The sequence below is a fragment of the Acipenser ruthenus genome, chromosome 42, assembly GCF_902713425.1.
Source record: "Acipenser ruthenus chromosome 42, fAciRut3.2 maternal haplotype, whole genome shotgun sequence".
Taxonomy (NCBI): Eukaryota; Metazoa; Chordata; class Actinopteri; order Acipenseriformes; family Acipenseridae; genus Acipenser; species Acipenser ruthenus.
This window is the reverse complement of record NC_081230.1, coordinates 4,692,028-4,719,783: the sequence shown is the minus strand read 5'-3', so window position 1 is coordinate 4,719,783 and position 27,756 is coordinate 4,692,028. Positions and strand designations below refer to the sequence as shown.

At 47.1% G+C, this 27,756-nt stretch overlaps 1 protein-coding gene across 5 annotated transcripts in view; it reads left to right on the top strand.

Moving 5' to 3' along the window:
* Positions 1 to 27,756, top strand: part of LOC117400929 (integrin alpha-7-like) — a 161,045-nt gene that overhangs the window by 123,740 nt on the left and 9,549 nt on the right. For all 5 annotated transcript variants that reach the window (XM_059011330.1, XM_059011327.1, XM_059011326.1 and 2 more), the window contains 5 exons: positions 149 to 226; positions 733 to 835; positions 1,147 to 1,347; positions 16,246 to 16,365; positions 20,614 to 20,727. In XM_059011330.1, the coding sequence (XP_058867313.1) occupies positions 149 to 226; positions 733 to 835; positions 1,147 to 1,347; positions 16,246 to 16,365; positions 20,614 to 20,727 (616 nt within the window). The remainder of the gene's footprint in view (positions 1 to 148; positions 227 to 732; positions 836 to 1,146; positions 1,348 to 16,245; positions 16,366 to 20,613; positions 20,728 to 27,756) is intronic.

The window sequence follows — 27,756 nt, the reverse complement described above, 5'->3', positions numbered from 1 at the left end:
TGTGTGTGAGCTGCTGTTGTCTGTGAAATCTCTTTAAAGAAACAGAGGGATCTATTTGACTACAGGAGCCTGATACTGGCCACTTTACTGTGTCATTCATAGCCTTGATGAATATACCTGAAGAGTATGTGTTTGTGTTTTTCTCCAGGATCAGTGAGCAGCCTGACCTGCAGCCGATTGTGGCTCGAGCAAGAGTTGTGATAGAGCTTCCCCTGTCTGTCACTGGGTAAAGCTTTTCAAAACAGCACAATACACACCTCTAACAATACATTGTGTCATGTGTAATAGCACTATACACACCTCTAACAATACATTGTGTCATGTGTGATCTAGATAACTTTACACACATCTAACAATACATCTTGTCATGTGTAACAGCACTATACACATCTAACAATACATCTTGTCATGTGTAATCTAGCTAACTGTACACACTGTATACAACTACACTGGAATGATTCAATGTCACAGCAGCCCTGCAAGCAGTCCTGGCTTTCAGAACAACCCTCTCTTATGGGTTCCAGAATCAGGTCACATGCACTGCCATGTGCCTTAGATGGTCTATAACATAAGGTTTCAGCCATTCTAATATTAACCAATAGACACAATGGTGTCTATAACAAAAGATAAAGATCTGTTACCGGAAAATGTAATACAATACAAGTAATAGCAAAACACAGGTGATGCACAATTTTGCTAGATAGTTCCAAAACTGTCTTGTTTGTTCTGTAGGATGGCTGTTCCTCATCAACTCTTCTTCAGTGGGACAACAAAAGGGGAGAGCGCCATGACATCACAGGAAGATGTGGGCAGTGCAGTGGAGTACAAATTCACGGTGAGAGAGAGAGGGAGGAGGAGGAGGAAACGGGGAAAGGGAGATGAGAAGAATTGGTAGAAAGGATCACAAAGATGGTGAATCCGTGAGACCCGAGAGGAAGACAGTGCCATTTTACTGTTGGTATCCTCTGTCAGACAAAGTTTCTTCTTTGCAATGAATAAAACAAAACAAATCAAAGTAAACAGGCTGCCGGCACAAGCGCTTCAATTTCAAAGCAGCAGCAGCAGAACAGCGTGGAAGCTGTGAACTTTCTTCACCCTATTCAGCCCCAGAGATCATGTTCAATGTGTTGCTCCCCTCTCCTTCAGGTTACCAACCCTGGTCAATCCCTGCAGACTCTGGGCTCTGCTTTCCTCAATGTCATGTGGCCCCATGAGCTGTCCAATGGGAAATGGCTTCTGTACCCAACTGGAATGTATTTCAAGGGGGACCGAAATACCCACTGCTCCACCTCTCAGCCCCTCAACCCCCTGAGACTGACGGACTATCACAATCTACCTGGACAAACGGTAAGGGAACTTTACACTGTAGCATTTAAAAAGGAGTGTGAGAATCCGCTGTGAGACTGAGAGACACAGGACCAGTGTACAATTGCACATTACACCGTGCAACATTTTTTTTTTTTTTTGGCTCCTAGGTAGTAAGTGTTATTTCCTAATTGCTCATACCTCAAAAGTATAGAAAATGGCTATAATTCCCCACAAACTTTGCTTTTGTGACCAGGACAGTGATATTTTGAAATTTACCTATTTCCAATGAGAAAATGGGCGAATTTGTGTCTTTTCATTCACATAAAGTCAGAAAAAAAACAACATATGAATCCAAATTAACATGTATTTATACTAAAGTAATACAAAAATGACTACAAAAGATTTAGAAGTGAGTAGTTTTTCGAGATTTACGATTATACTGTCAATCACTTTCACGAATCAGCCCCCAAATGTAGTCTCCCATCATGTTCTCGTTATACTGTCCTTGGTAGCGGCGTTCAAAGTCCAGTATATCCTGGTGGAAGCGCTCGCCTTGCTCCTCCGAGTACGCTCCCATGTTCTCCTTGAATTTATCAAGATGCGCATCAAGGATATGGACTTTGAGGGACATCCTACAGCCCATTGTGCCGTAGTTCTTCACCAGAGTCTCAACCAGCTCCACATAGTTTTCGGCCTTGTGATTGCCCAGGAAGCCCCGAACCACTGCGACAAAGCTGTTCCAAGCCGCTTTCTCCTTACTAGTGAGCTTCTTGGGGAATTCATTGCACTCCAGGATTTTCTTTATCTGTGGTCCAACGAAGACACCGGCTTTGACCTTTGCCTCAGACAGCTTAGGGAAGAAGTCTTGAAGGTACTTGAAGGCTGCCGACTCCTTATCTAGAGCTCTGACAAATTGTTTCATAAGGCCCAATTTGATGTGCAGTGGTGGCATCAGCACCTTCCGGGGGTCCCAGCTGTACTCATCATACTTCAAGGCGTCCAGCAAGGACTTGATGCTGTTGTAATTCTCTTTGAGGTATACCGAGTGAGCCAGGGGAAGAGACGGGTAATTGTTACCATTATGGAGCAGCACGGCTTTGAGGCTCCCGGTGTTCATGTTTGTGTGGTTCCATGTTCGACGCTACGGGGTAGGGATGGAAGATGACAGATCGGTGTTCATGTTTGTTGGTTCCATGTTCGATGCTCCGGGGTAAGGATTGAAGATGACAGATCGGTGTTCATGTTTGTTGGTTCCATGTTCGACGCTCCGGGGTAGGGTGGAAGATGACAGATCGGTGTTCATGTTTGTGTGGTTCCATGTTCGACGCTTCGGGGTAGGGATGGAAGATGACAGATCGGTGTTCATGTTTGTGTGGTTCATTGTTCGATGCTCCGGGGTAGGGATGGAAGATGACAGATCGGTGTTCATGTTTGTGTGGTTCCATGTTCGACGCTCCGGGGTAGTGTGGAAGATGACAGATCGGTGTTCATGTTTGTGTGGTTCCATGTTCGACGCTCCGGGGTAGGGATGGAAGATGACAGATCGGTGTTCATGTTTGTGTGGTTCCATGTTCGACGCTCCGGGGTAGGGATGGAAGATGACAGATCGGTGTTCATGTTTGTGTGGTTCCATGTTTGATGCTCCGGGGTAGGGATGGAAGATGACAGATCGGTGTTCATGTTTGTGTGGTTCCATGTTCGACGGTCCGGGGTAGTGTGGAAGATGACAGATCGGTGTTCATGTTTGTGTGGTTCCATGTTCGACGCTCCGGGGTAGGGTGGAAGATGACAGATCGGTGTTCATGTTTGTGTGGTTCCATGTTCAACGCTCCGGGGTAGTGTGGAAGATGACAGATCGGTGTTCATGTTTGTGTGGTTCCATGTTCGACGCTCCGGGGTAGGGATGGAAGATGACAGATCGGTGTTCATGTTTGTGTGGTTCCATGTTCGATGCTCCGGGGTAGGGTGGAAGATGACAGATCGGTGTTCATGTTTGTGTGGTTCCATGTTCGACGCTCCGGGGTAGGGATGGAAGATGACAGATCGGTGTTCATGTTTGTGTGGTTCCATGTTCGACGCTCCGGGGTAGGGATGGAAGATGACAGATCGGTGTTCATGTTTGTGTGGTTCATTGTTCGATGCTCCGGGGTAGGGATGGAAGATGACAGATCGGTGTTCATGTTTGTGTGGTTCCATGTTCGACGCTCCGGGGTAGGGATGGAAGATGACAGATCGGTGTTCATGTTTGTGTGGTTCATTGTTCGATGCTCCGGGGTAGGGATGGAAGATGACAGATCGGTGTTCATGTTTGTGTGGTTCCATGTTCGACGCTCCGGGGTAGTGTGGAAGATGACAGATCGGTGTTCATGTTTGTGTGGTTCCATGTTCGACGCTCCGGGGTAGGGATGGAAGATGACAGATCGGTGTTCATGTTTGTGTGGTTCCATGTTCGACGCTCCGGGGTAGGGATGGAAGATGACAGATCGGTGTTCATGTTTGTGTGGTTCCATGTTCGATGCTCCGGGGTAAGGATTGAAGATGACAGATCGGTGTTCATGTTTGTTGGTTCCATGTTCGACGCTCCGGGGTAGGGTGGAAGATGACAGATCGGTGTTCATGTTTGTGTGGTTCCATGTTCGACGCTCTGGGGTAGGGATGGAAGATGACAGATCGGTGTTCATGTTTGTGTGGTTCATTGTTCGATGCTCCGGGGTAGGGATGGAAGATGACAGATCGGTGTTCATGTTTGTGTGGTTCCATGTTCGACGCTCCGGGGTAGTGTGGAAGATGACAGATCGGTGTTCATGTTTGTGTGGTTCCATGTTCGACGCTCCGGGGTAGGGATGGAAGATGACAGATCGGTGTTCATGTTTGTGTGGTTCCATGTTCGACGCTCCGGGGTAGGGATGGAAGATGACAGATCGGTGTTCATGTTTGTGTGGTTCCATGTTCGACGCTCCGGGGTAGGGATGGAAGATGACAGATCGGTGTTCATGTTTGTGTGGTTCATTGTTCGATGCTCCGGGGTAGGGATGGAAGATGACAGATCGGTGTTCATGTTTGTGTGGTTCCATGTTCGACGCTCCGGGGTAGTGTGGAAGATGACAGATCGGTGTTCATGTTTGTGTGGTTCCATGTTCGACGCTCCGGGGTAGGGATGGAAGATGACAGATCGGTGTTCATGTTTGTGTGGTTCCATGTTCGACGGTCCGGGGTAGTGTGGAAGATGACAGATCGATGTTCATGTTTGTTGGTTCCATGTTCGACGCTCTGGGGTAGGGATAGAAGATGACAGATCGGTGTTCATGTTTGTGTGGTTCATTGTTCGATGCTCCGGGGTAGGGATGGAAGATGACAGATCGGTGTTCATGTTTGTGTGGTTCCATGTTCGACGCTCCGGGGTAGTGTGGAAGATGACAGATCGGTGTTCATGTTTGTGTGGTTCCATGTTTGATGCTCCGGGGTAGGGATGGAAGATGACAGATCGGTGTTCATGTTTGTGTGGTTCCATGTTCGATGCTCCGGGGTAGGGATGGAAGATGACAGATCGGTGTTCATGTTTGTGTGGTTCCATGTTCGACGCTACGGGGTAGGGATGGAAGATGACAGATCGGTGTTCATGTTTGTTGGTTCCATGTTCGATGCTCCGGGGTAAGGATTGAAGATGACAGATCGGTGTTCATGTTTGTTGGTTCCATGTTCGACGCTCCGGGGTAGGGTGGAAGATGACAGATCGGTGTTCATGTTTGTGTGGTTCCATGTTCGACGCTCCGGGGTAGGGATGGAAGATGACAGATCGGTGTTCATGTTTGTTGGTTCCATGTTCGATGCTCCGGGGTAAGGATTGAAGATGACAGATCGGTGTTCATGTTTGTTGGTTCCATGTTCGACGCTCCGGGGTAGGGTGGAAGATGACAGATCGGTGTTCATGTTTGTGTGGTTCCATGTTCGACGCTCCGGGGTAGGGTGGAAGATGACAGATCGGTGTTCATGTTTGTGTGGTTCCATGTTCGACGCTCCGGGGTAGTGTGGAAGATGACAGATCGGTGTTCATGTTTGTGTGGTTCCATGTTTGACGCTCCGGGGTAGGGATGGAAGATGACAGATCGGTGTTCATGTTTGTGTGGTTCCATGTTCGACGGTCCGGGGTAGTGTGGAAGATGACAGATCGGTGTTCATGTTTGTGTGGTTCCATGTTCGACGCTCCGGGGTAGGGATGGAAGATGACAGATCGGTGTTCATGTTTGTGTGGTTCCATGTTCGACGCTACGGGGTAGGGATGGAAGATGACAGATCGGTGTTCATGTTTGTTGGTTCCATGTTCGATGCTCCGGGGTAAGGATTGAAGATGACAGATCGGTGTTCATGTTTGTTGGTTCCATGTTCGACGCTCCGGGGTAGGGATGGAAGATGACAGATCGGTGTTCATGTTTGTGTGGTTCCATGTTCGACGCTCCGGGGTAGGGATGGAAGATGACAGATCGGTGTTCATGTTTGTGTGGTTCCATGTTCGATGCTCCGGGGTAAGGATTGAAGATGACAGATCGGTGTTCATGTTTGTGTGGTTCCATGTTCGACGCTCCGGGGTAGGGTGGAAGATGACAGATCGGTGTTCATGTTTGTGTGGTTCCATGTTCGACGCTCCGGGGTAGGGATGGAAGATGACAGATCGGTGTTCATGTTTGTGTGGTTCCATGTTCGATGCTCCGGGGTAAGGATTGAAGATGACAGATCGGTGTTCATGTTTGTGTGGTTCATTGTTCGATGCTCCGGGGTAGGGATGGAAGATGACAGATCGGTGTTCATGTTTGTGTGGTTCCATGTTCGACGCTCCGGGGTAGGGATGGAAGATGACAGATCGGTGTTCGTGTTTGTGTGGTTCATTGTTCGATGCTCCGGGGTAGGGATGGAAGATGACAGATCGGTGTTCATGTTTGTGTGGTTCCATGTTCGACGCTCCGGGGTAGGGTGGAAGATGACAGATCGGTGTTCATGTTTGTGTGGTTCCATGTTCGACGCTCCGGGGTAGGGATGGAAGATGACAGATCGGTGTTCATGTTTGTGTGGTTCCATGTTCGACGCTCCGGGGTAGGGATGGAAGATGACAGATCGGTGTTCATGTTTGTGTGGTTCCATGTTCGATGCTCCGGGGTAAGGATTGAAGATGACAGATCGGTGTTCATGTTTGTTGGTTCCATGTTCGACGCTCCGGGGTAGGGTGGAAGATGACAGATCGGTGTTCATGTTTGTGTGGTTCCATGTTCGACGCTCCGGGGTAGGGATGGAAGATGACAGATCGGTGTTCATGTTTGTGTGGTTCATTGTTCGATGCTCCGGGGTAGGGATGGAAGATGACAGATCGGTGTTCATGTTTGTGTGGTTCCATGTTCGACGCTCCGGGGTAGTGTGGAAGATGACAGATCGGTGTTCATGTTTGTGTGGTTCCATGTTCGACGCTCCGGGGTAGGGATGGAAGATGACAGATCGGTGTTCATGTTTGTGTGGTTCATTGTTCGATGCTCCGGGGTAGGGATGGAAGATGACAGATCGGTGTTCATGTTTGTGTGGTTCCATGTTCGACGCTCCGGGGTAGTGTGGAAGATGACAGATCGGTGTTCATGTTTGTGTGGTTCCATGTTCGACGCTCCGGGGTAGGGATGGAAGATGACAGATCGGTGTTCATGTTTGTGTGGTTCCATGTTCGACGCTCCGGGGTAGGGATGGAAGATGACAGATCGGTGTTCATGTTTGTGTGGTTCCATGTTTGATGCTCCGGGGTAGGGATAGAAGATGACAGATCGGTGTTCATGTTTGTGTGGTTCCATGTTCGACGGTCCGGGGTAGTGTGGAAGATGACAGATCGGTGTTCATGTTTGTGTGGTTCCATGTTCGACGCTCCGGGGTAGGGATGGAAGATGACAGATCGGTGTTCATGTTTGTGTGGTTCATTGTTCGATGCTCCGGGGTAGGGATGGAAGATGACAGATCGGTGTTCATGTTTGTGTGGTTCCATGTTCGACGCTCCGGGGTAGTGTGGAAGATGACAGATCGGTGTTCATGTTTGTGTGGTTCCATGTTCGACGCTCCGGGGTAGGGATGGAAGATGACAGATCGGTGTTCATGTTTGTGTGGTTCCATGTTCGACGGTCCGGGGTAGGGTGGAAGATGACAGATCGGTGTTCATGTTTGTGTGGTTCCTTGTTCGAAGCTCCGGGGTAGGGATGGAAGATGACAGATCGGTGTTCATGTTTGTGTGGTTCCATGTTCGACGCTACGGGGTAGGGATGGAAGATGACAGATCGGTGTTCATGTTTGTTGGTTCCATGTTCGATGCTCCGGGGTAAGGATTGAAGATGACAGATCGGTGTTCATGTTTGTTGGTTCCATGTTCGACGCTCCGGGGTAGGGTGGAAGATGACAGATCGGTGTTCATGTTTGTGTGGTTCCATGTTCGACGCTCCGGGGTAGGGATGGAAGATGACAGATCGGTGTTCATGTTTGTTGGTTCCATGTTCGATGCTCCGGGGTAAGGATTGAAGATGACAGATCGGTGTTCATGTTTGTTGGTTCCATGTTCGACGCTCCGGGGTAGGGTGGAAGATGACAGATCGGTGTTCATGTTTGTGTGGTTCCATGTTCGACGCTCCGGGGTAGGGTGGAAGATGACAGATCGGTGTTCATGTTTGTGTGGTTCCATGTTCGACGCTCCGGGGTAGGGTGGAAGATGACAGATCGGTGTTCATGTTTGTGTGGTTCCATGTTCGACGCTCCGGGGTAGTGTGGAAGATGACAGATCGGTGTTCATGTTTGTGTGGTTCCATGTTCGACGCTCCGGGGTAGGGATGGAAGATGACAGATCGGTGTTCATGTTTGTGTGGTTCCATGTTCGATGCTCCGGGGTAGGGTGGAAGATGACAGATCGGTGTTCATGTTTGTGTGGTTCCATGTTCGACGCTCCGGGGTAGGGATGGAAGATGACAGATCGGTGTTCATGTTTGTGTGGTTCCATGTTCGACGCTCCGGGGTAGGGTGGAAGATGACAGATCGGTGTTCATGTTTGTGTGGTTCCATGTTCGACGCTCCGGGGTAGGGTGGAAGATGACAGATCGGTGTTCATGTTTGTGTGGTTCCATGTTCGACGCTCCGGGGTAGGGTGGAAGATGACAGATCGGTGTTCATGTTTGTGTGGTTCCATGTTCGACGCTCCGGGGTAGTGTGGAAGATGACAGATCGGTGTTCATGTTTGTGTGGTTCCATGTTTGACGCTCCGGGGTAGGGATGGAAGATGACAGATCGGTGTTCATGTTTGTGTGGTTCCATGTTCGACGGTCCGGGGTAGTGTGGAAGATGACAGATCGGTGTTCATGTTTGTGTGGTTCCATGTTCGACGCTCCGGGGTAGGGATGGAAGATGACAGATCGGTGTTCATGTTTGTGTGGTTCCATGTTCGACGCTACGGGGTAGGGATGGAAGATGACAGATCGGTGTTCATGTTTGTTGGTTCCATGTTCGATGCTCCGGGGTAAGGATTGAAGATGACAGATCGGTGTTCATGTTTGTTGGTTCCATGTTCGACGCTCCGGGGTAGGGATGGAAGATGACAGATCGGTGTTCATGTTTGTGTGGTTCCATGTTCGACGCTCCGGGGTAGGGATGGAAGATGACAGATCGGTGTTCATGTTTGTTGGTTCCATGTTCGATGCTCCGGGGTAAGGATTGAAGATGACAGATCGGTGTTCATGTTTGTTGGTTCCATGTTCGACGCTCCGGGGTAGGGTGGAAGATGACAGATCGGTGTTCATGTTTGTGTGGTTCCATGTTCGACGCTCCGGGGTAGGGTGGAAGATGACAGATCGGTGTTCATGTTTGTGTGGTTCCATGTTCGACGCTCCGGGGTAGGGTGGAAGATGACAGATCGGTGTTCATGTTTGTGTGGTTCCATGTTCGACGCTCCGGGGTAGTGTGGAAGATGACAGATCGGTGTTCATGTTTGTGTGGTTCCATGTTCGACGCTCCGGGGTAGGGATGGAAGATGACAGATCGGTGTTCATGTTTGTGTGGTTCCATGTTCGATGCTCCGGGGTAGGGTGGAAGATGACAGATCGGTGTTCATGTTTGTGTGGTTCCATGTTCGACGCTCCGGGGTAGGGATGGAAGATGACAGATCGGTGTTCATGTTTGTGTGGTTCCATGTTCGACGGTCCGGGGTAGGGTGGAAGATGACAGATCGGTGTTCATGTTTGTGTGGTTCCATGTTCGATGCTCCGGGGTAGGGATGGAAGATGACAGATCAGTGTTCATGTTTGTTGGTTCCATGTTCGATGCTCCGGGGTAAGGATTGAAGATGACAGATCGGTGTTCATGTTTGTTGGTTCCATGTTCGACGCTCCGGGGTAGGGTGGAAGATGACAGATCGGTGTTCATGTTTGTGTGGTTCCATGTTCGACGCTCCGGGGTAGGGTGGAAGATGACAGATCGGTGTTCATGTTTGTGTGGTTCCATGTTCGACGCTCCGGGGTAGGGTGGAAGATGACAGATCGGTGTTCATGTTTGTGTGGTTCCATGTTCGACGCTCCGGGGTAGTGTGGAAGATGACAGATCGGTGTTCATGTTTGTGTGGTTCCATGTTTGACGCTCCGGGGTAGGGATGGAAGATGACAGATCGGTGTTCATGTTTGTGTGGTTCCATGTTCGACGGTCCGGGGTAGTGTGGAAGATGACAGATCGGTGTTCATGTTTGTGTGGTTCCATGTTCGACGCTCCGGGGTAGGGATGGAAGATGACAGATCGGTGTTCATGTTTGTGTGGTTCCATGTTCGACGCTCCGGGGTAGGGATGGAAGATGACAGATCGGTGTTCATGTTTGTTGGTTCCATGTTCGACGCTCCGGGGTAAGGATTGAAGATGACAGATCGGTGTTCATGTTTGTTGGTTCCATGTTCGACGCTCCGGGGTAGGGATGGAAGATGACAGATCGGTGTTCATGTTTGTGTGGTTCCATGTTCGACGCTCCGGGGTAGGGATGGAAGATGACAGATCGGTGTTCATGTTTGTGTGGTTCCATGTTCGATGCTCCGGGGTAAGGATTGAAGATGACAGATCGGTGTTCATGTTTGTGTGGTTCCATGTTCGACGCTCCGGGGTAGGGTGGAAGATGACAGATCGGTGTTCATGTTTGTGTGGTTCCATGTTCGACGCTCCGGGGTAGGGATGGAAGATGACAGATCGGTGTTCATGTTTGTGTTGTTCCATGTTCGATGCTCCGGGGTAAGGATTGAAGATGACAGATCGGTGTTCATGTTTGTGTGGTTCCATGTTCGACGCTCCGGGGTAGGGATGGAAGATGACAGATCGGTGTTCATGTTTGTGTGGTTCATTGTTCGATGCTCCGGGGTAGGGATGGAAGATGACAGATCGGTGTTCATGTTTGTGTGGTTCCATGTTCGACGCTCCGGGGTAGGGATGGAAGATGACAGATCGGTGTTCATGTTTGTGTGGTTCATTGTTCGATGCTCCGGGGTAGGGATGGAAGATGACAGATCGGTGTTCATGTTTGTGTGGTTCCATGTTCGACGCTCCGGGGTAGGGTGGAAGATGACAGATCGGTGTTCATGTTTGTGTGGTTCCATGTTCGACGCTCCGGGGTAGGGATGGAAGATGACAGATCGGTGTTCATGTTTGTGTGGTTCCATGTTCGACGCTCCGGGGTAGGGATGGAAGATGACAGATCGGTGTTCATGTTTGTGTGGTTCCATGTTCGATGCTCCGGGGTAAGGATTGAAGATGACAGATCGGTGTTCATGTTTGTTGGTTCCATTTTCGACGCTCCGGGGTAGGGTGGAAGATGACAGATCGGTGTTCATGTTTGTGTGGTTCCATGTTCGACGCTCCGGGGTAGGGATGGAAGATGACAGATCGGTGTTCATGTTTGTGTGGTTCATTGTTCGATGCTCCGGGGTAGGGATGGAAGATGACAGATCGGTGTTCATGTTTGTGTGGTTCCATGTTCGACGCTCCGGGGTAGTGTGGAAGATGACAGATCGGTGTTCATGTTTGTGTGGTTCCATGTTCGACGCTCCGGGGTAGGGATGGAAGATGACAGATCGGTGTTCATGTTTGTGTGGTTCATTGTTCGATGCTCCGGGGTAGGGATGGAAGATGACAGATCGGTGTTCATGTTTGTGTGGTTCCATGTTCGACGCTCCGGGGTAGTGTGGAAAATGACAGATCGGTGTTCATGTTTGTGTGGTTCCATGTTCGACGGTCCGGGGTAGTGTGGAAGATGACAGATCGGTGTTCATGTTTGTGTGGTTCCATGTTCGACGCTCCGGGGTAGGGATGGAAGATGACAGATCGGTGTTCATGTTTGTGTGGTTCCATGTTCGACGCTACGGGGTAGGGATGGAAGATGACAGATCGGTGTTCATGTTTGTTGGTTCCATGTTCGACGCTCCGGGGTAAGGATTGAAGATGACAGATCGGTGTTCATGTTTGTTGGTTCCATGTTCGACGCTCCGGGGTAGGGATGGAAGATGACAGATCGGTGTTCATGTTTGTGTGGTTCCATGTTCGACGCTCCGGGGTAGGGATGGAAGATGACAGATCGGTGTTCATGTTTGTGTGGTTCCATGTTCGATGCTCCGGGGTAAGGATTGAAGATGACAGATCGGTGTTCATGTTTGTGTGGTTCCATGTTCGACGCTCCGGGGTAGGGTGGAAGATGACAGATCGGTGTTCATGTTTGTGTGGTTCCATGTTCGACGCTCCGGGGTAGGGATGGAAGATGACAGATCGGTGTTCATGTTTGTGTTGTTCCATGTTCGATGCTCCGGGGTAAGGATTGAAGATGACAGATCGGTGTTCATGTTTGTGTGGTTCCATGTTCGACGCTCCGGGGTAGGGATGGAAGATGACAGATCGGTGTTCATGTTTGTGTGGTTCCATGTTCGACGCTCCGGGGTAGGGATGGAAGATGACAGATCGGTGTTCATGTTTGTGTGGTTCATTGTTCGATGCTCCGGGGTAGGGATGGAAGATGACAGATCGGTGTTCATGTTTGTGTGGTTCCATGTTCGACGCTCCGGGGTAGGGATGGAAGATGACAGATCGGTGTTCATGTTTGTGTGGTTCATTGTTCGATGCTCCGGGGTAGGGATGGAAGATGACAGATCGGTGTTCATGTTTGTGTGGTTCCATGTTCGACGCTCCGGGGTAGGGTGGAAGATGACAGATCGGTGTTCATGTTTGTGTGGTTCCATGTTCGACGCTCCGGGGTAGGGATGGAAGATGACAGATCGGTGTTCATGTTTGTGTGGTTCCATGTTCGACGCTCCGGGGTAGGGATGGAAGATGACAGATCGGTGTTCATGTTTGTGTGGTTCCATGTTCGATGCTCCGGGGTAAGGATTGAAGATGACAGATCGGTGTTCATGTTTGTTGGTTCCATTTTCGACGCTCCGGGGTAGGGTGGAAGATGACAGATCGGTGTTCATGTTTGTGTGGTTCCATGTTCGACGCTCCGGGGTAGGGATGGAAGATGACAGATCGGTGTTCATGTTTGTGTGGTTCATTGTTCGATGCTCCGGGGTAGGGATGGAAGATGACAGATCGGTGTTCATGTTTGTGTGGTTCCATGTTCGACGCTCCGGGGTAGTGTGGAAGATGACAGATCGGTGTTCATGTTTGTGTGGTTCCATGTTCGACGCTCCGGGGTAGGGATGGAAGATGACAGATCGGTGTTCATGTTTGTGTGGTTCATTGTTCGATGCTCCGGGGTAGGGATGGAAGATGACAGATCGGTGTTCATGTTTGTGTGGTTCCATGTTCGACGCTCCGGGGTAGTGTGGAAAATGACAGATCGGTGTTCATGTTTGTGTGGTTCCATGTTCGACGCTCCGGGGTAGGGATGGAAGATGACAGATCGGTGTTCATGTTTGTGTGGTTCCATGTTCGACGCTCCGGGGTAGGGATGGAAGATGACAGATCGGTGTTCATGTTTGTGTGGTTCCATGTTTGATGCTCCGGGGTAGGGATAGAAGATGACAGATCGGTGTTCATGTTTGTGTTGTTCCATGTTCGACGGTCCGGGGTAGTGTGGAAGATGACAGATCAGTGTTCATGTTTGTGTGGTTCCATGTTCGACGCTCCGGGGTAGGGATGGAAGATGACAGATCGGTGTTCATGTTTGTGTGGTTCATTGTTCGATGCTCCGGGGTAGGGATGGAAGATGACAGATCGGTGTTCATGTTTGTGTGGTTCCATGTTCGACGCTCCGGGGTAGTGTGGAAGATGACAGATCGGTGTTCATGTTTGTGTGGTTCCATGTTCGACGCTCCGGGGTAGGGATGGAAGATGACAGATCGGTGTTCATGTTTGTGTGGTTCCATGTTCGACGGTCCGGGGTAGGGTGGAAGATGACAGATCGGTGTTCATGTTTGTGTGGTTCCTTGTTCGATGCTCCGGGGTAGGGATGGAAGATGACAGATCGGTGTTCATGTTTGTGTGGTTCCATGTTCGACGCTACGGGGTAGGGATGGAAGATGACAGATCGGTGTTCATGTTTGTTGGTTCCATGTTCGATGCTCCGGGGTAAGGATTGAAGATGACAGATCGGTGTTCATGTTTGTTGGTTCCATGTTCGACGCTCCGGGGTAGGGTGGAAGATGACAGATCGGTGTTCATGTTTGTGTGGTTCCATGTTCGACGCTCCGGGGTAGGGATGGAAGATGACAGATCGGTGTTCATGTTTGTTGGTTCCATGTTCGATGCTCCGGGGTAAGGATTGAAGATGACAGATCGGTGTTCATGTTTGTTGGTTCCATGTTCGACGCTCCGGGGTAGGGTGGAAGATGACAGATCGGTGTTCATGTTTGTGTGGTTCCATGTTCGACGCTCCGGGGTAGGGTGGAAGATGACAGATCGGTGTTCATGTTTGTGTGGTTCCATGTTCGACGCTCCGGGGTAGGGTGGAAGATGACAGATCGGTGTTCATGTTTGTGTGGTTCCATGTTCGACGCTCCGGGGTAGTGTGGAAGATGACAGATCGGTGTTCATGTTTGTGTGGTTCCATGTTCGACGCTCCGGGGTAGGGATGGAAGATGACAGATCGGTGTTCATGTTTGTGTGGTTCCATGTTCGATGCTCCGGGGTAGGGTGGAAGATGACAGATCGGTGTTCATGTTTGTGTGGTTCCATGTTCGACGCTCCGGGGTAGGGATGGAAGATGACAGATTGGTGTTCATGTTTGTGTGGTTCCATGTTCGACGGTCCGGGGTAGGGTGGAAGATGACAGATCGGTGTTCATGTTTGTGTGGTTCCATGTTCGATGCTCCGGGGTAGGGATGGAAGATGACAGATCGGTGTTCATGTTTGTGTGGTTCCATGTTCGACGCTACGGGGTAGGGATGGAAGATGACAGATCGGTGTTCATGTTTGTTGGTTCCATGTTCGATGCTCCGGGGTAAGGATTGAAGATGACAGATCGGTGTTCATGTTTGTTGGTTCCATGTTCGACGCTCCGGGGTAGGGTGGAAGATGACAGATCGGTGTTCATGTTTGTGTGGTTCCATGTTCGACGCTCCGGGGTAGGGATGGAAGATGACAGATCGGTGTTCATGTTTGTTGGTTCCATGTTCGATGCTCCGGGGTAAGGATTGAAGATGACAGATCGGTGTTCATGTTTGTTGGTTCCATGTTCGACGCTCCGGGGTAGGGTGGAAGATGACAGATCGGTGTTCATGTTTGTGTGGTTCCATGTTCGACGCTCCGGGGTAGGGTGGAAGATGACAGATCGGTGTTCATGTTTGTGTGGTTCCATGTTCGACGCTCCGGGGTAGGGTGGAAGATGACAGATCGGTGTTCATGTTTGTGTGGTTCCATGTTCGACGCTCCGGGGTAGTGTGGAAGATGACAGATCGGTGTTCATGTTTGTGTGGTTCCATGTTCGACGCTCCGGGGTAGGGATGGAAGATGACAGATCGGTGTTCATGTTTGTGTGGTTCCATGTTCGATGCTCCGGGTAGGGTGGAAGATGACAGATCGGTGTTCATGTTTGTGTGGTTCCATGTTCGACGCTCCGGGGTAGGGATGGAAGATGACAGATCGGTGTTCATGTTTGTGTGGTTCCATGTTCGACGCTCCAGGGTAGGGATGGAAGATGACAGATCGGTGTTCATGTTTGTGTGGTTCCATGTTCGATGCTCCGGGGTAGGGTGGAAGATGACAGATCGGTGTAGTGTTATTTTCAGGTATGCACTAAGAAGTGGTATGTAGCGCATTGAGTTTTTTTTATTTCATTTACTTGTGCAATTTTGCAGTGGACCTCTCATTTTGTCTTGTTTGTCATGATTTTTTTCTTTTTAGAGAATTTGATTGTCTGTTTCCATTTTATGTTTCCATTTTATAAAATAATGTACAACCAATTAAGTTATACAGCATATCGCTGTGTGACATTACACGGTGAAGTTTTGGTACACGTACTGCATTCTGACGATGTACCACTTTCTAATACTACACCGCTGTGATAAGTTTGGTCCAGACCGGATGAAACGACGTACTGAATATCGAAACATGGAAGTACAAATGCGACGTTTGGAAAGACTGACTTTTAAACCAAACCAGACTTGAAAGGCAGCACCAATAACACCAAGTGGCCATTATTTATATAAAAAATATCGTACTTCCAATAAACCTCTCTAATACTAATGTGTTTCTATGATTCAATTGTTTTTCAGTGGAAAAATATTTGTGCCAAAGATCACCTTTATTTGTGAGTTTCAAACTCAGCTCTGTTTTGCACATCTCTGAACTCTGCCTCCTCTCTGGACCTCGCGAGTGTGGTAGCCATGTGCTGTGCTGTGCTGTGGTTGCTAGGTACTACTGGTACTATTTCGACTTGAAATCTTTTTTACATTGTTTTTCTTTTGTCTATTCCTACAGGATTATCACAGCAGAAAGGGACGGTCCAATCAGGAGAAGAGCAGAATACAGACACAGGGAATTGTGGGTAGAACAACACCAGCAGTGTCCGCTTCAGAGAGGAGGAAGTTACTGACGCTGGTGGGTAACTTTCTTTACAACACACACTGAAGGGACAGGGTGCTTTACTAGAAGTATCATACGTCCTTCTCTTTGCATTTTGTAAAAGGGATAATTGAGATACTTCATTTTGGTGAAGTAAATGATTTCCTGCAGTTTCCTGCAATGGTGTTTACTGTATACTGCACCTATATACATTGTAAAGAGTGCCCAACCTGCTTTATTTCATCAGCCATACCGTTTTGAATTTCTTCTGTGCTTTATTCTGAATGCCGGTACGGTTGACACCACTAACAGTATCACTGACACATTTTACACTTTACATCTCAGACAAACACAGACTTCATATATAATCACCTTGCGCATGTGACTTTTACATTTCCTGATGACAGAGTTCATGAATGTCATTAAATAACATTCAGCTAAACACTAGTACCTAGTTATAACATTACCCTTCTTGTGAAAGTTACAGTAAGGTACTTAGAGCAATTGAAGTATCTGAAGTAGCTTCAATGTCATTGCAGTTATTTTTTACATGTCTATTTGATTGTGTGCATTCATTCTGAATGGTACTAGATTGATATAAACAGGGAATAGGGTTAGGGCTAGGTGAAGCTGGAAGGTCACATTGATATTGACAGAGAATAGGGTTAGGGTTAGGGCTAGGTGAAGCTGGAAGGTCACATTGATATAGACAGAGAATAGGGTTAGGGTTAGGGCTAGGGTGGAAGCTGGAAGGTCACATTGCCCCATGATTTGAATGGAATGAGGAAGGCTGTTCAGTGCCCGCACTTCGGGTTCTCTGGAAATACTCAAGACAGCTGAAAGTCTGATAAAGGCAGATTTGGATTCAATATTATTACTATTTCTTTCTTAGCAGACTTACAATTGTTACAACATATATACAAAGTATCACATTACAAACTATCACATTATAAAATATAACATTACAGAATATCACATTATAAAATATAACATTACAGAATATCACTTTATAGAAAATCACATTATAGAATATCACATTACAGAATATCACTTTATAGAAAATCACATTATAGAATATCACTTTACAGAATATCACATTACAGAATATCACATTATAGAATATAACATTACAGAATATCACATTATAGAATATCACATTATAGAATATCACTTTACAGAATATCACTTTATAGAATCACATTATAGAATATCACTTTACAGAATATCACATTACAGAATATCACTTTACAGAATATCACATTATAGAATATCACTTTACAGAATATCACATTACAGAATATCACTTTACAGAATATCACATTACAGAATATCACTTTACAGAATCACATTATAGAATATCACTTTACAGAATATCACATTATAAAATATAACATCACAGAATATCACTTTCAGATAAGAGCAATTATAAAGTACAATAAAATCAGAAGCAGATAAGTCAAATAAGAGCAAAATAAAGAATACAGTAAATAATGACATTTAAGAGCGAGTTTGACTAAGAGCAGTTAACTTATAGTAAAAATATGTGCTTATAAGAGTAAACTCCAGTAAGAGCAGGTAGTAAGTACAATAAAAGGATGAGAATGATTTCAAATAAGAGCAAGTACAAAAACGTGAATATGGATACCTATAAGAGTAAAATCAAATATAAGATACAGGAAGTAGTTATAATTGGAGCAGTGCAGTGCAAGTACAAGCTGATGCAGGTACTCGTACAACTGGGTGCCATATAGTCCAGTATAGTGGAGAGTTGTGAGGTTTACAGATGCTGTCTGAACTGTATGTCTTAAGGAGGCGCCAGAAGGTGGTCAGGGACTAAGCAGTCCTGTTATCTGTAGGTAGGTCGTTCCACCACTGAGGGGCAAGGGTGGAGAAGGAGCGGGCTCTAGAGGTGGGGGAGCGCAGGGGGGGTACAGCTAATCTGCCAGTGGTGGAAGAGCGGAGGGGGCGTGAGGGGGTGTAGGGAGAAATGATAGTTTGGAGATAGGAGGGAGCAGAAAGATCAGTACAGAGATAGGCAAGTACAAGAGTTTTGAATTGGATGCGAGCAGCGATAGGGAGCCAGTGCAGAGAGCGGAGCAGCGGTGTAGCGTGGGAGAAATGAGGAAGGGAAAAGACAAGGTGGGCAGCAGAGTTTTGGATGAGCTGGAGCGGACAGATAGCAGAGGCAGGGAGGCTGGCCAGGAGGGAGTTGCAGTAGTAGGTGGTACAGTACCAGGGCCTGAACTAGGAGCTGTGTGGGGTAGTCGGTGAGGAAGGGGCGAATTCTACGTATGTTGCTGAGGAAGAAGCGACAGGGGTGTGCCAGAGTGTGGAGACTAGGAGAGGGAGGGGTCGAGGGTGACACCGAGGTTCTTGGTGGATGAGGAGGAGGGAGAGGGTGGTGGATTCAAGAGGAATAGAGATAGACAGATCAGCAGTGGGGCAGGAATATACTCAAGACTCAAATACTCAAAACAGCTGAAAGTCTGGTAAAGGCAGATTAACTCAATATTGGAGCAACAGATCCCAGAGCCTCTCTGAATGATTGAAACACAATGAAAAAGAATTGCAATGATATATGAATATATATATATATATATATATATACTGTATATGTATATACAGTTGTCCCTTGTTATACCGCCCCGCCTTTATAACGCCACCCTTGCATACCGCCAGCAAATGTCACCAATATATAAACTATGCTATTTTCACCCGTTATATCGCCACCCCGCTGTCTGCCACCCACCAACTTCCCAAGCCAAGCAAACATAAATATAAGCATTGTGGTTTCCCTCATTGTAGCGCCAGCGAAATAATCATGGCCAATTAAAACAACAAAGTTATGCAGTTAACCTTTGACTCGCTTTCCTAATTCATTGTTAACTGAACGTCCATACGAATGTCATCAACACTCCCGCTCCCAAAGCAAAACAGAAAGTACAAAATGGCGAGTCGACCCTACATTTAACACCAGAGCAAAAGAAAAAAATCTGCATGTATGCATCTGAAAATAAGAAAGCAAGTCACAAATGTTTTCTCGCCTAAGTGAGGCATATACTGTTAATTGAAGGACAATTGGAGACATTTTAATGGATAAAAACAAATGACTTACCTTGATGGAACGGGTCGATTCCTTTAACCTGAAAAAGTCTTGACGCAGTTTAAAATAAGTGACTTTTATAAACCACAGTAAATGTTAAAAAATGTACGGTAAGAGGTTTGTTTGTTTATATGCAAGTTTTTCACTAATGAAGGATGCCTCAAACTAAAGCATCAATTATGTAAACAGCAGAATAGTTTTTTTTTTTACTTTGTTTAAAATAAGTGTTTGCCTGTACATATTCAATGTTTTTTTTTACTTAAATGTATATATATATATATATATATATATATATATATATATATATATATATATATATATATATATATATATACACACACATATATATATACACACACACATACACACACTGCGGATGTCTCAGAATTATTTAATGCTAAATTCAGATAAAACAGAGGTCATGCTAGTGGGCTCTCAGAACCAACTAAAAAATGTGGGATGTTCAATAAATCTTAAACTACAAATAAAAAATGTGGGAGTCATCTTTAATGCTGATCTGTCATTTGAGACTTTATATATTAGGGAAGTTACAAACATATCTTTTTACCATTTGAGAAATATAGCCAAACGTAGACCAATTATTTCTGTATCTGATGCCAAGAGACTAATGCATGCCTTAGTTTCATCTAGAATTGATTACTGTAATGCACTTCTCTCTGGCATCTCAAAAGGTGTGCTGTCTCGCTTACAGCTCGTTCAGAATACCACCGCTAGAATTCTGACTAAAATCAGGAAAAGTGAACATATTACCCCTGTTTTAGCCTCTTTACACTGGCTCGCTGTGCAGTATAGAATAGATTTTAAGATGTTGCTGTTAACCTATAAAGCCCTGAATGGATTAGCACCTAGTTATTTGCAGGAGTTACTGACCCGGTATCATCCAAATCGCATTCTTAGATCATAGGATGTGGGGCTGCTGGTTATTCCTAGGGACAACAAAATTAAGACGGGAGGAAGGGCTTTTTCATGCAGAGCCCCTAAGTTATGGAAAATGGATTCCTTATCTTAATGGGTTTTAATGTAACTTAAAAATGTGTTGTGTAAATGTATTTTTTTTAAAACGTACTATACAATGCTTTGTGATACCTTTGTATGAAAAGCATTATATAAATGTAATAAATAAATCATTCTGTTTCCCTACAACCACCACCCCCTTGCAGGACTGTTTACTTGGTTCAGCCCGCTGTATCCTGTTCCAGTGTCCCCTGCACAGCTTTGATGGTTCAGCCGAGCTGACGGTCCATGCCAGACTTTGGAACAGCACGTTTCTGGAGGTATCTAGAACTCTTCATACTCACAGTAGCATTAAAAACAACATCCTCCTAGAATATATGAATACTTGAAAATAGTGTCTTTTCACATATTAGTGGTAACAGTACTGGGCTGTATTTACAAAGCTTTAACTCTGAAGCTATACTGTAGATATAATAAATAGAAACTACAAAAGCAAGATTCCAAAGTGAGATCTGTTAAAGTATTATAGTGGCGCGGTATAGTTAGAGTTGAGGAGGCAGTTTAATGCTAAACCCCAATTTCTGTACTTTAATAATTGCCCCTGTTCAATAGATTTGCACAAACATTTGGATGTGTGGTCCCTTTGGTTAGATATCTTGATGTGAGCCATTTCATTCTGCTCAGATATTCGGATTCCGAGATCCACATAGTGAACAAAAATAAATAATCTGTGCTTTTTGCTGTGTTTTGCTGTGTTTTTTTTTTTGTCGGTCTCCAGCTCCAAAACGGTTTGGAATTTTTGTTTGACAATTTTAGGGTACAAGGGGACTGGCCCACAATTGTGCCATTGTCTGATTTGTTAAAAAAAATATTAATCTGTTCCTGAGTTATAGGGATTTTACATTTTGGTTCTGAGCATGCTCAGTACAGCTTTTGCAGTTAGATGCTTGATCTAATCTTGGGTCTAATCTTCTTTTGTCAGAAAAAAATCTTTGTTCGTGTGGCAGACATTTTTATTTCAGTTTAAACTCATAAAATAATATATATTTAATAAACCATGACATGTCTGTATATAATACCTTGTTTCCACGATTACCATTTTCCATACCACGTCAGTAATGGAAGCATGCCAAGCTGTCCCCACGAAATATATAAATCTGTGTAGAGAACAGAAATTACGCAATACGGACAATGGTAACCATGGCAACACATGGTATTGAAGACACGTCAAGATGGATATGTTGAATCGTTTTTTGTTTGTTTGTTTGTTTTGTTTTTAGCGATGGTTTTACATTGCTTTTTTATATTAAAAACACGTATAGGAAACAAAATCATAAAAGACAACGTAAAGCCCGCTATAGAAGATTTACATTATCATCAGAACAATATTAAGTTATTTTAAGCTAGATTGTAAATTCACACTGGTTTTGCATAAACACTCTTTAACAATAACATTTTGTTTAAATGTAATTTAATTATTGATCTTATTTATAGAAAATGTATGAAATAAAAATATCACTTAACTATTTACATAGAAGGTAGCAGTCTCATGGACAGTATTGCATGATAGCAAATTTTTCTGCTATTTAAACAAGCAAATCTACAAATAACACTATGTAACACAATTTTTGTTCCTGGGTAGTAAGTGTTATTTCCTAATTGCTTATGCCTCAAAAGTATAGAAAATGGCTATAATTCCCCACAAACTTTGCTTTTGTGACCAGGACAGTGATATTTTGAAATTGACCTATTTCCAATGAGAAAACGGGCGAATTTGTGTCTTTTCGTTCACATAAAGTCAGAAAAAAACAACATATGAATCCAAATTAACATGTATTTATACTAAAGTAATACAAAAATGACTACAAAAGATTTAGAAGTCAGTAGTTTTTCGAGATGTACGATTATACTGTAAATCACTTTCACGAATCAGCCCCCAAATGTAGTCTCCCATCATGTTCTCGTTATACTGTCCTTGGTAGCGGCGTTCAAAGTCCAGTATATCCTGGTGGAAGCGTTCGCCTTGCTCCTCCGAGTACGCTCCCATGTTCTCCTTGAATTTATCAAGATGAGCATCAAGGATATGGACTTTGAGGGACATCCTACAGCCCATTGTGCCGTAGTTCTTCACCAGAGTCTCAACCAGCTCCACATAGTTTTCGGCCTTGTGATTGCCCAGGAAGCCCCGAACCACTGCGACAAAGCTGTTCCAAGCCGCTTTCTCCTTACTAGCGAGCTTCTTGGGGAATTCATTGCACTCCAGGATCTTCTTTATCTGTGGTCCGACGAAGACACCGGCATTGACCTTTGCCTCAGACAGCTTAGGGAAGAAGTCTTGAAGGTACTTGAAGGCTGCCGACTCCTTATCTAGAGCTCTGACAAATTGTTTCATAAGGCCCAATTTGATGTGCAGTGTTGGCATCAGCACCTTCCGGGGGTCCACCAGTGGCTCCCACTTGACGTTGTTCCTCCCCACAGAGAACTCGGTCCGCTGTGGCCAGTCCCGCCTGTGGTAATGCGCCTTGGTGTCCCTGTTGTCCCAAAGGCAAAGATAGCAGGGAGACTTGGTAAAACCGCCTTGGAGACTGTGGCAATGTGCCCCGCCCCTGTGTGCTTATTATGTGTTGTATGGTGCGTGCGTGTGTTAATGTTGGTGTATAGTCATTGGTACACGGGATATAAACGGGTCTGTGTTTCACGTGTATTTAAAAATGTAGATTTATATTTAGGCACGAGGAGGGCACAAATCACTTCACGTGCATTTAAAGTATAGTATGTGAGCACGGGGTTGCACAGAATTAATTCACGTGCTGGGATTCAAGTGAATAATTAATTAGTAATTGAATCCCAGCACAACAGTATATATAGAGACACGTAGCATTCACTCAGGGTTAGGTGTTCAGTGAGTGGAGAACGGGATTGGAGATGGAGGTAATAATAATAATAAGAAGAATAATAATAGTTAAGTGTTTTCACTCACCGTGTTTTGTCTGTCTAGTCCGTTTTGTTTGTCTATTTATTTTGGCGCAAGTGCCGTGTCCAGTGTTTTTGTGTTTCAAACCTTTTATTTTCTGTTCTGTTGATTAAATCCTGAGCGCGATCACGCGCCCAGCTTCACCAAACCACATCTCTGTCTGTTTATTTCCTGCATCTGGTCTGACGCCACCCACTCCGGCCGTCTTTGTGACACGTGGTGTCCTGCGTGGGATCTACAGCGCCTCCAGGACTCAGGCCAGAGCAGGAACCGCATTTTTTGAGGGAAAAAAAAAAATTGTTGGATTACAAAAAAATATATATATAAATAAATAAAATGGGATGGAAGGAGGATAAAGAGGTGAAGGACAGGGAGGAGGAGTGCCGCCTAAAGGCCAGACATCCACGGCGATTTAACAAGCCAACGCCGGGGTGCCTCCTCTGCGACCAGGATCATCTGTTCGCCAACTGTCCCTTCCGCAGTTATGAGGAGGAGCCGGAGCGTCCACAGCCCAAGCGGGAGGAGCCGGAGCGTCCACAGCCCAAGTGGGAGGAGCCTGAGCGTCCACAGCCCAAGCGGGAGGAGCCCGAGCATCCTACGCCTGAGTGGGAGGAGCCCGAACTTCCTACGCCTGAGTGGGAGAAGCCCGAACGTCCTATGCCTGAGTGGGGGGAGCCCGAACGTCCACAGCCCAAGAGGGGGGAGTCGGTGCGTCCACAGCCCAAAAGGGAGGAGTCGGTGCGTCCACAGCCCAAAAGGGAGGAGTCGGTGCGTCCACAGCCCAAAGAGAGGAAAGTCGGGGCTTCCATAACCCTAGGAACCAAGCTGCCAGCAGAGGGAGAATGCCTGCTGGTCCCACCTCCACCAGCAGAGGGAAAATGCCTGCTGTCCCCATCTCCACCAGAAGAGGAAGAATGCCTGCTGGTTTCCCCTTCCGAGGCAGAGCCGCACCAGTCCCCTGCAAGAGAGGCAGAGCAGCACCAGTCCCCTGAAAAAGGGGGAGACTACACGCTGCTCCCACCTCCGTCGTCAGGAGACTACACGCTGCTCCCACCTACACCGGCAGGAGCAGAGCAGCCGGAGCTGTCTCTGTCTCCGCCACCTTCACCGGCAGGAGCAGAGCAGCAGGAGCTGCCTCTGCCTCCGCCACCTCCACCACTTCCTCCATTAGGAGCAGAGCAGCAGGAGCTGCCTCTGCCTCCACCACCGCCAGGAGCAGAGGAGCAGGAGCTGCCTCTGCCTCCACCACCTCCACCGGCAGGAGCAGAGCAGCAGGAGCTGCCTCTGCCTCCGCCACCTCCACCACTTCCTCCATTAGGAGCAGAGCAGCAGGAGCTGCCTCTGCCTCCACCACCGCCAGGAGCAGAGGAGCAGGAGCTGCCTCTGCCTCCGCCACCTCCACCGGCAGGAGCAGAGCAGCAGGAGCTGCCTCTGCCTCCGCCATGTCCACCAGCAGAGGGTGAATGCCTGCTGGGTCCCTGTCCACCAGCAGAGGGTGAATGCCTGCTGGTATCACTTCCCCCACCAGCAGAGGATGAATGCCTGCTGGTATCACTTCCCCCACCAGCAGAGGATGAATACCTGCTGGTATCACTTCCCCCACCAGCAGAGGATGAATGCCTGCTGGTATCACTTTCCCCACCATCACGAGGAGAGGAGCGGGAGCTGCCTCTGCCTCCATCACCATCAGGGGGAGAGAAGCAGGAGCTGCCTCTCCCTTCACCAGAAAGACCAGGACGTGAAGCTGGCGGCCCTCAGCAGCCCTTGCATAGGCTGCTGAGGGAAGCATGGGGAAGAACCGCCTGGCCGCAGAGGCCGAGAAGAGGGCCAACACCCACACCCCGGCTGGTCCTGACTCCCTGCCACGCTTCACCCAAGGATGCCTGTCTGGCATCGCCTGGGGCTGCCAGCCGCGCCGCATCGCCTGGAGTTGCCAGCCGCGCCGCATCGCCTGGGGTTGCCTACCGCGCCGCATCGCCTGGGGTTGCCAGCTGCTCCGCATCGCCTGGGGCTGCCAGTTGCTCCGCATCGCAGCAGGAAATACTGTGGCCGGAACCCCACCAAGGGGAGCTGCCGGCCACGAAGAAGGTGGGGGAGGTCAGGAGACCTGCTCCCACTGCAGCAGTTTCGCTGCCGGAGATCGTGGGGGAGGTCCGGAGACCGGCTCCCACTGCAGCAGTTTTGCTGCCGGAGATCGTGGGGGAGGTCCGGAGACCTGCTCCCACTGCAGCTTCTTCGCTGCCGGCAGTACTGTGGTCGGAGCCCCACCAAGGGGAGCTACCGGCTACGAAGGAAGGGGGAGAGGTCAGGAGACCAGCATCCCCCGCAGCAAGTTCGCTGCAAGCGGGGACTAGCAGGCTGTCAGCCGTGCCACTACCGGCAGGGGTGCTGACAGCATGGCCAGCCAGGAGCCCACTGAAGCCTCCCTTCCCAGCCCGAGACTTTGCCCTGGACTGCTGGATTTTTAAGGGGGGAGGTGGCTGTTGAGGCCATGTGTGCTTTGCACAGGGGGGGGTATATGTGGCAATGTGTCCCGCCCCTGTGTGCTTATTATGTGTTGTATGGTGCGTGCGTGTGTTAATGTTGGTGTATAGTCATTGGTACACGGGATATAAACGGGTCTGTGTTTCACGTGTATTTAAAAATGTAGATTTATATTTAGGCACGAGGAGGGCACAAATCACTTCACGTGCATTTAAAGTATAGTATGTGAGCACGGGGTTGCACAGAATTAATTCACGTGCTGGGATTCAAGTGAATAATTAATTAGTAATTGAATCCCAGCACAACAGTACATATAGAGACACGTAGCATTCACTCAGGGTTAGGTGTTCAGTGAGTGGAGAACGGGATTGGAGATGGAGGTAATAATAAGAAGAAGAAGAAGAATAATAGTTAAGTGTTTTCACTCACCGTGTTTTGTCTGTCTAGTCCGTTTTGTTTGTCTATTTATTTTGGCGCAAGTGCCGTGTCCAGTGTTTTTGTGTTTCAAACCTTTTATTTTCTGTTCTGTTGATTAAATCCTGAGCGCGATCACGCGCCCAGCTTCACCAAACCACATCTCTGTCTGTTTATTTCCTGCATCTGGTCTGACGCCACCCACTCCGGCCGTCTTTGTGACAGAGACCCATCAGGAATGCCACCATTTTGAAGTCTCCTATGACCTCCCAGCCGTACTCATCATACTTCAAGGCGTCCAGCAAGGTCTTGATGCTGTTGTAATCCTCTTTGAGGTGCACCGAGTGAGCCAGGGGAAGAGACGGGTACTTGTTACCATTATGGAGAAGCACGGCTTTGAGCCTCCTGGATGAGCTGTCAATGAAGAGGCGCCACTCATTCTGGTTACAGGCGATTCCGATTGCCTCGAACAGACTGGTCACATTGTGGCAGAAGCAGAGCCAATCTTGACGGGTGAAGAAGCTGGAAAAAGGTTGGTGACGCTTCCTCTGATCTGCGACTCGCACACTTTCACCCAACAAGTTCCACTGCTTGAGCAAAATGCGTCTGCCGGATGCTTGCAGCCTCTTGATGCCATCTCAGAGAAATGCAGATATGTATCCACTTAGGCAGCTGGAACTAAACTGAACTGGTGGGCTTAAGGCCCCTGTATTTATACTACTATTTATATTACTGGAAAGTTCTAGAAAGTTCTAGAAGTTACTCCAAGTTTACTCAGCACTGAATCTATCTGGAATGTTCTGGAAAATAGGTAAATTTCAAAATATCACTGTCCTGGTCACAAAAGCAAAGTTTATGGGGAATAATAGCCATTTTCTCTACTTTTGAGGCATAAGCAATTAGGAAATAACACTTACTACCCAGGAACCAAAAAATAAATAAATTGTTACACGGTGTTATAAAACATGGTAACCCATGCTAAAAGCATTGTATAATAATAGGAAAAGCATGGGGGGAAAACTGCAAAAATACCATGGTAAACCGCTAGTGAGGTAAAGTGACACTTTTATTTTCCTAACTGCAGTATTCAGTTGCTTTTGGAGGTTATATTCTCAACATGTTTTTATCAACATTTTAATTTTAAAATCCTCCCACAGAGTTCTTTGTTTGTTTACCAAAATTTTTTTCTGTTTCGTTACACATTCTCGCACACCCCCCTCTGGCTCTGGGCAGCACCGTGCCGTGCCAGTATCAGATACGAAAGGATGCTGGCACAGCATGGTGCTGACACGCCAGGGCACGGTATGGGTTTTTACAAAAATCATAGAAACAATGTGGCCCGCTTTCATAACCGTGACAGAACAATGCCAGTGCTGCAGGTTTGTGGAAACGAGGTATAATTGGGACTCCATAAGACTGACTATAACATTGTCTTTTCATTTTGTGAGCGGGAAATGTATTTATTTTATCATTTAAT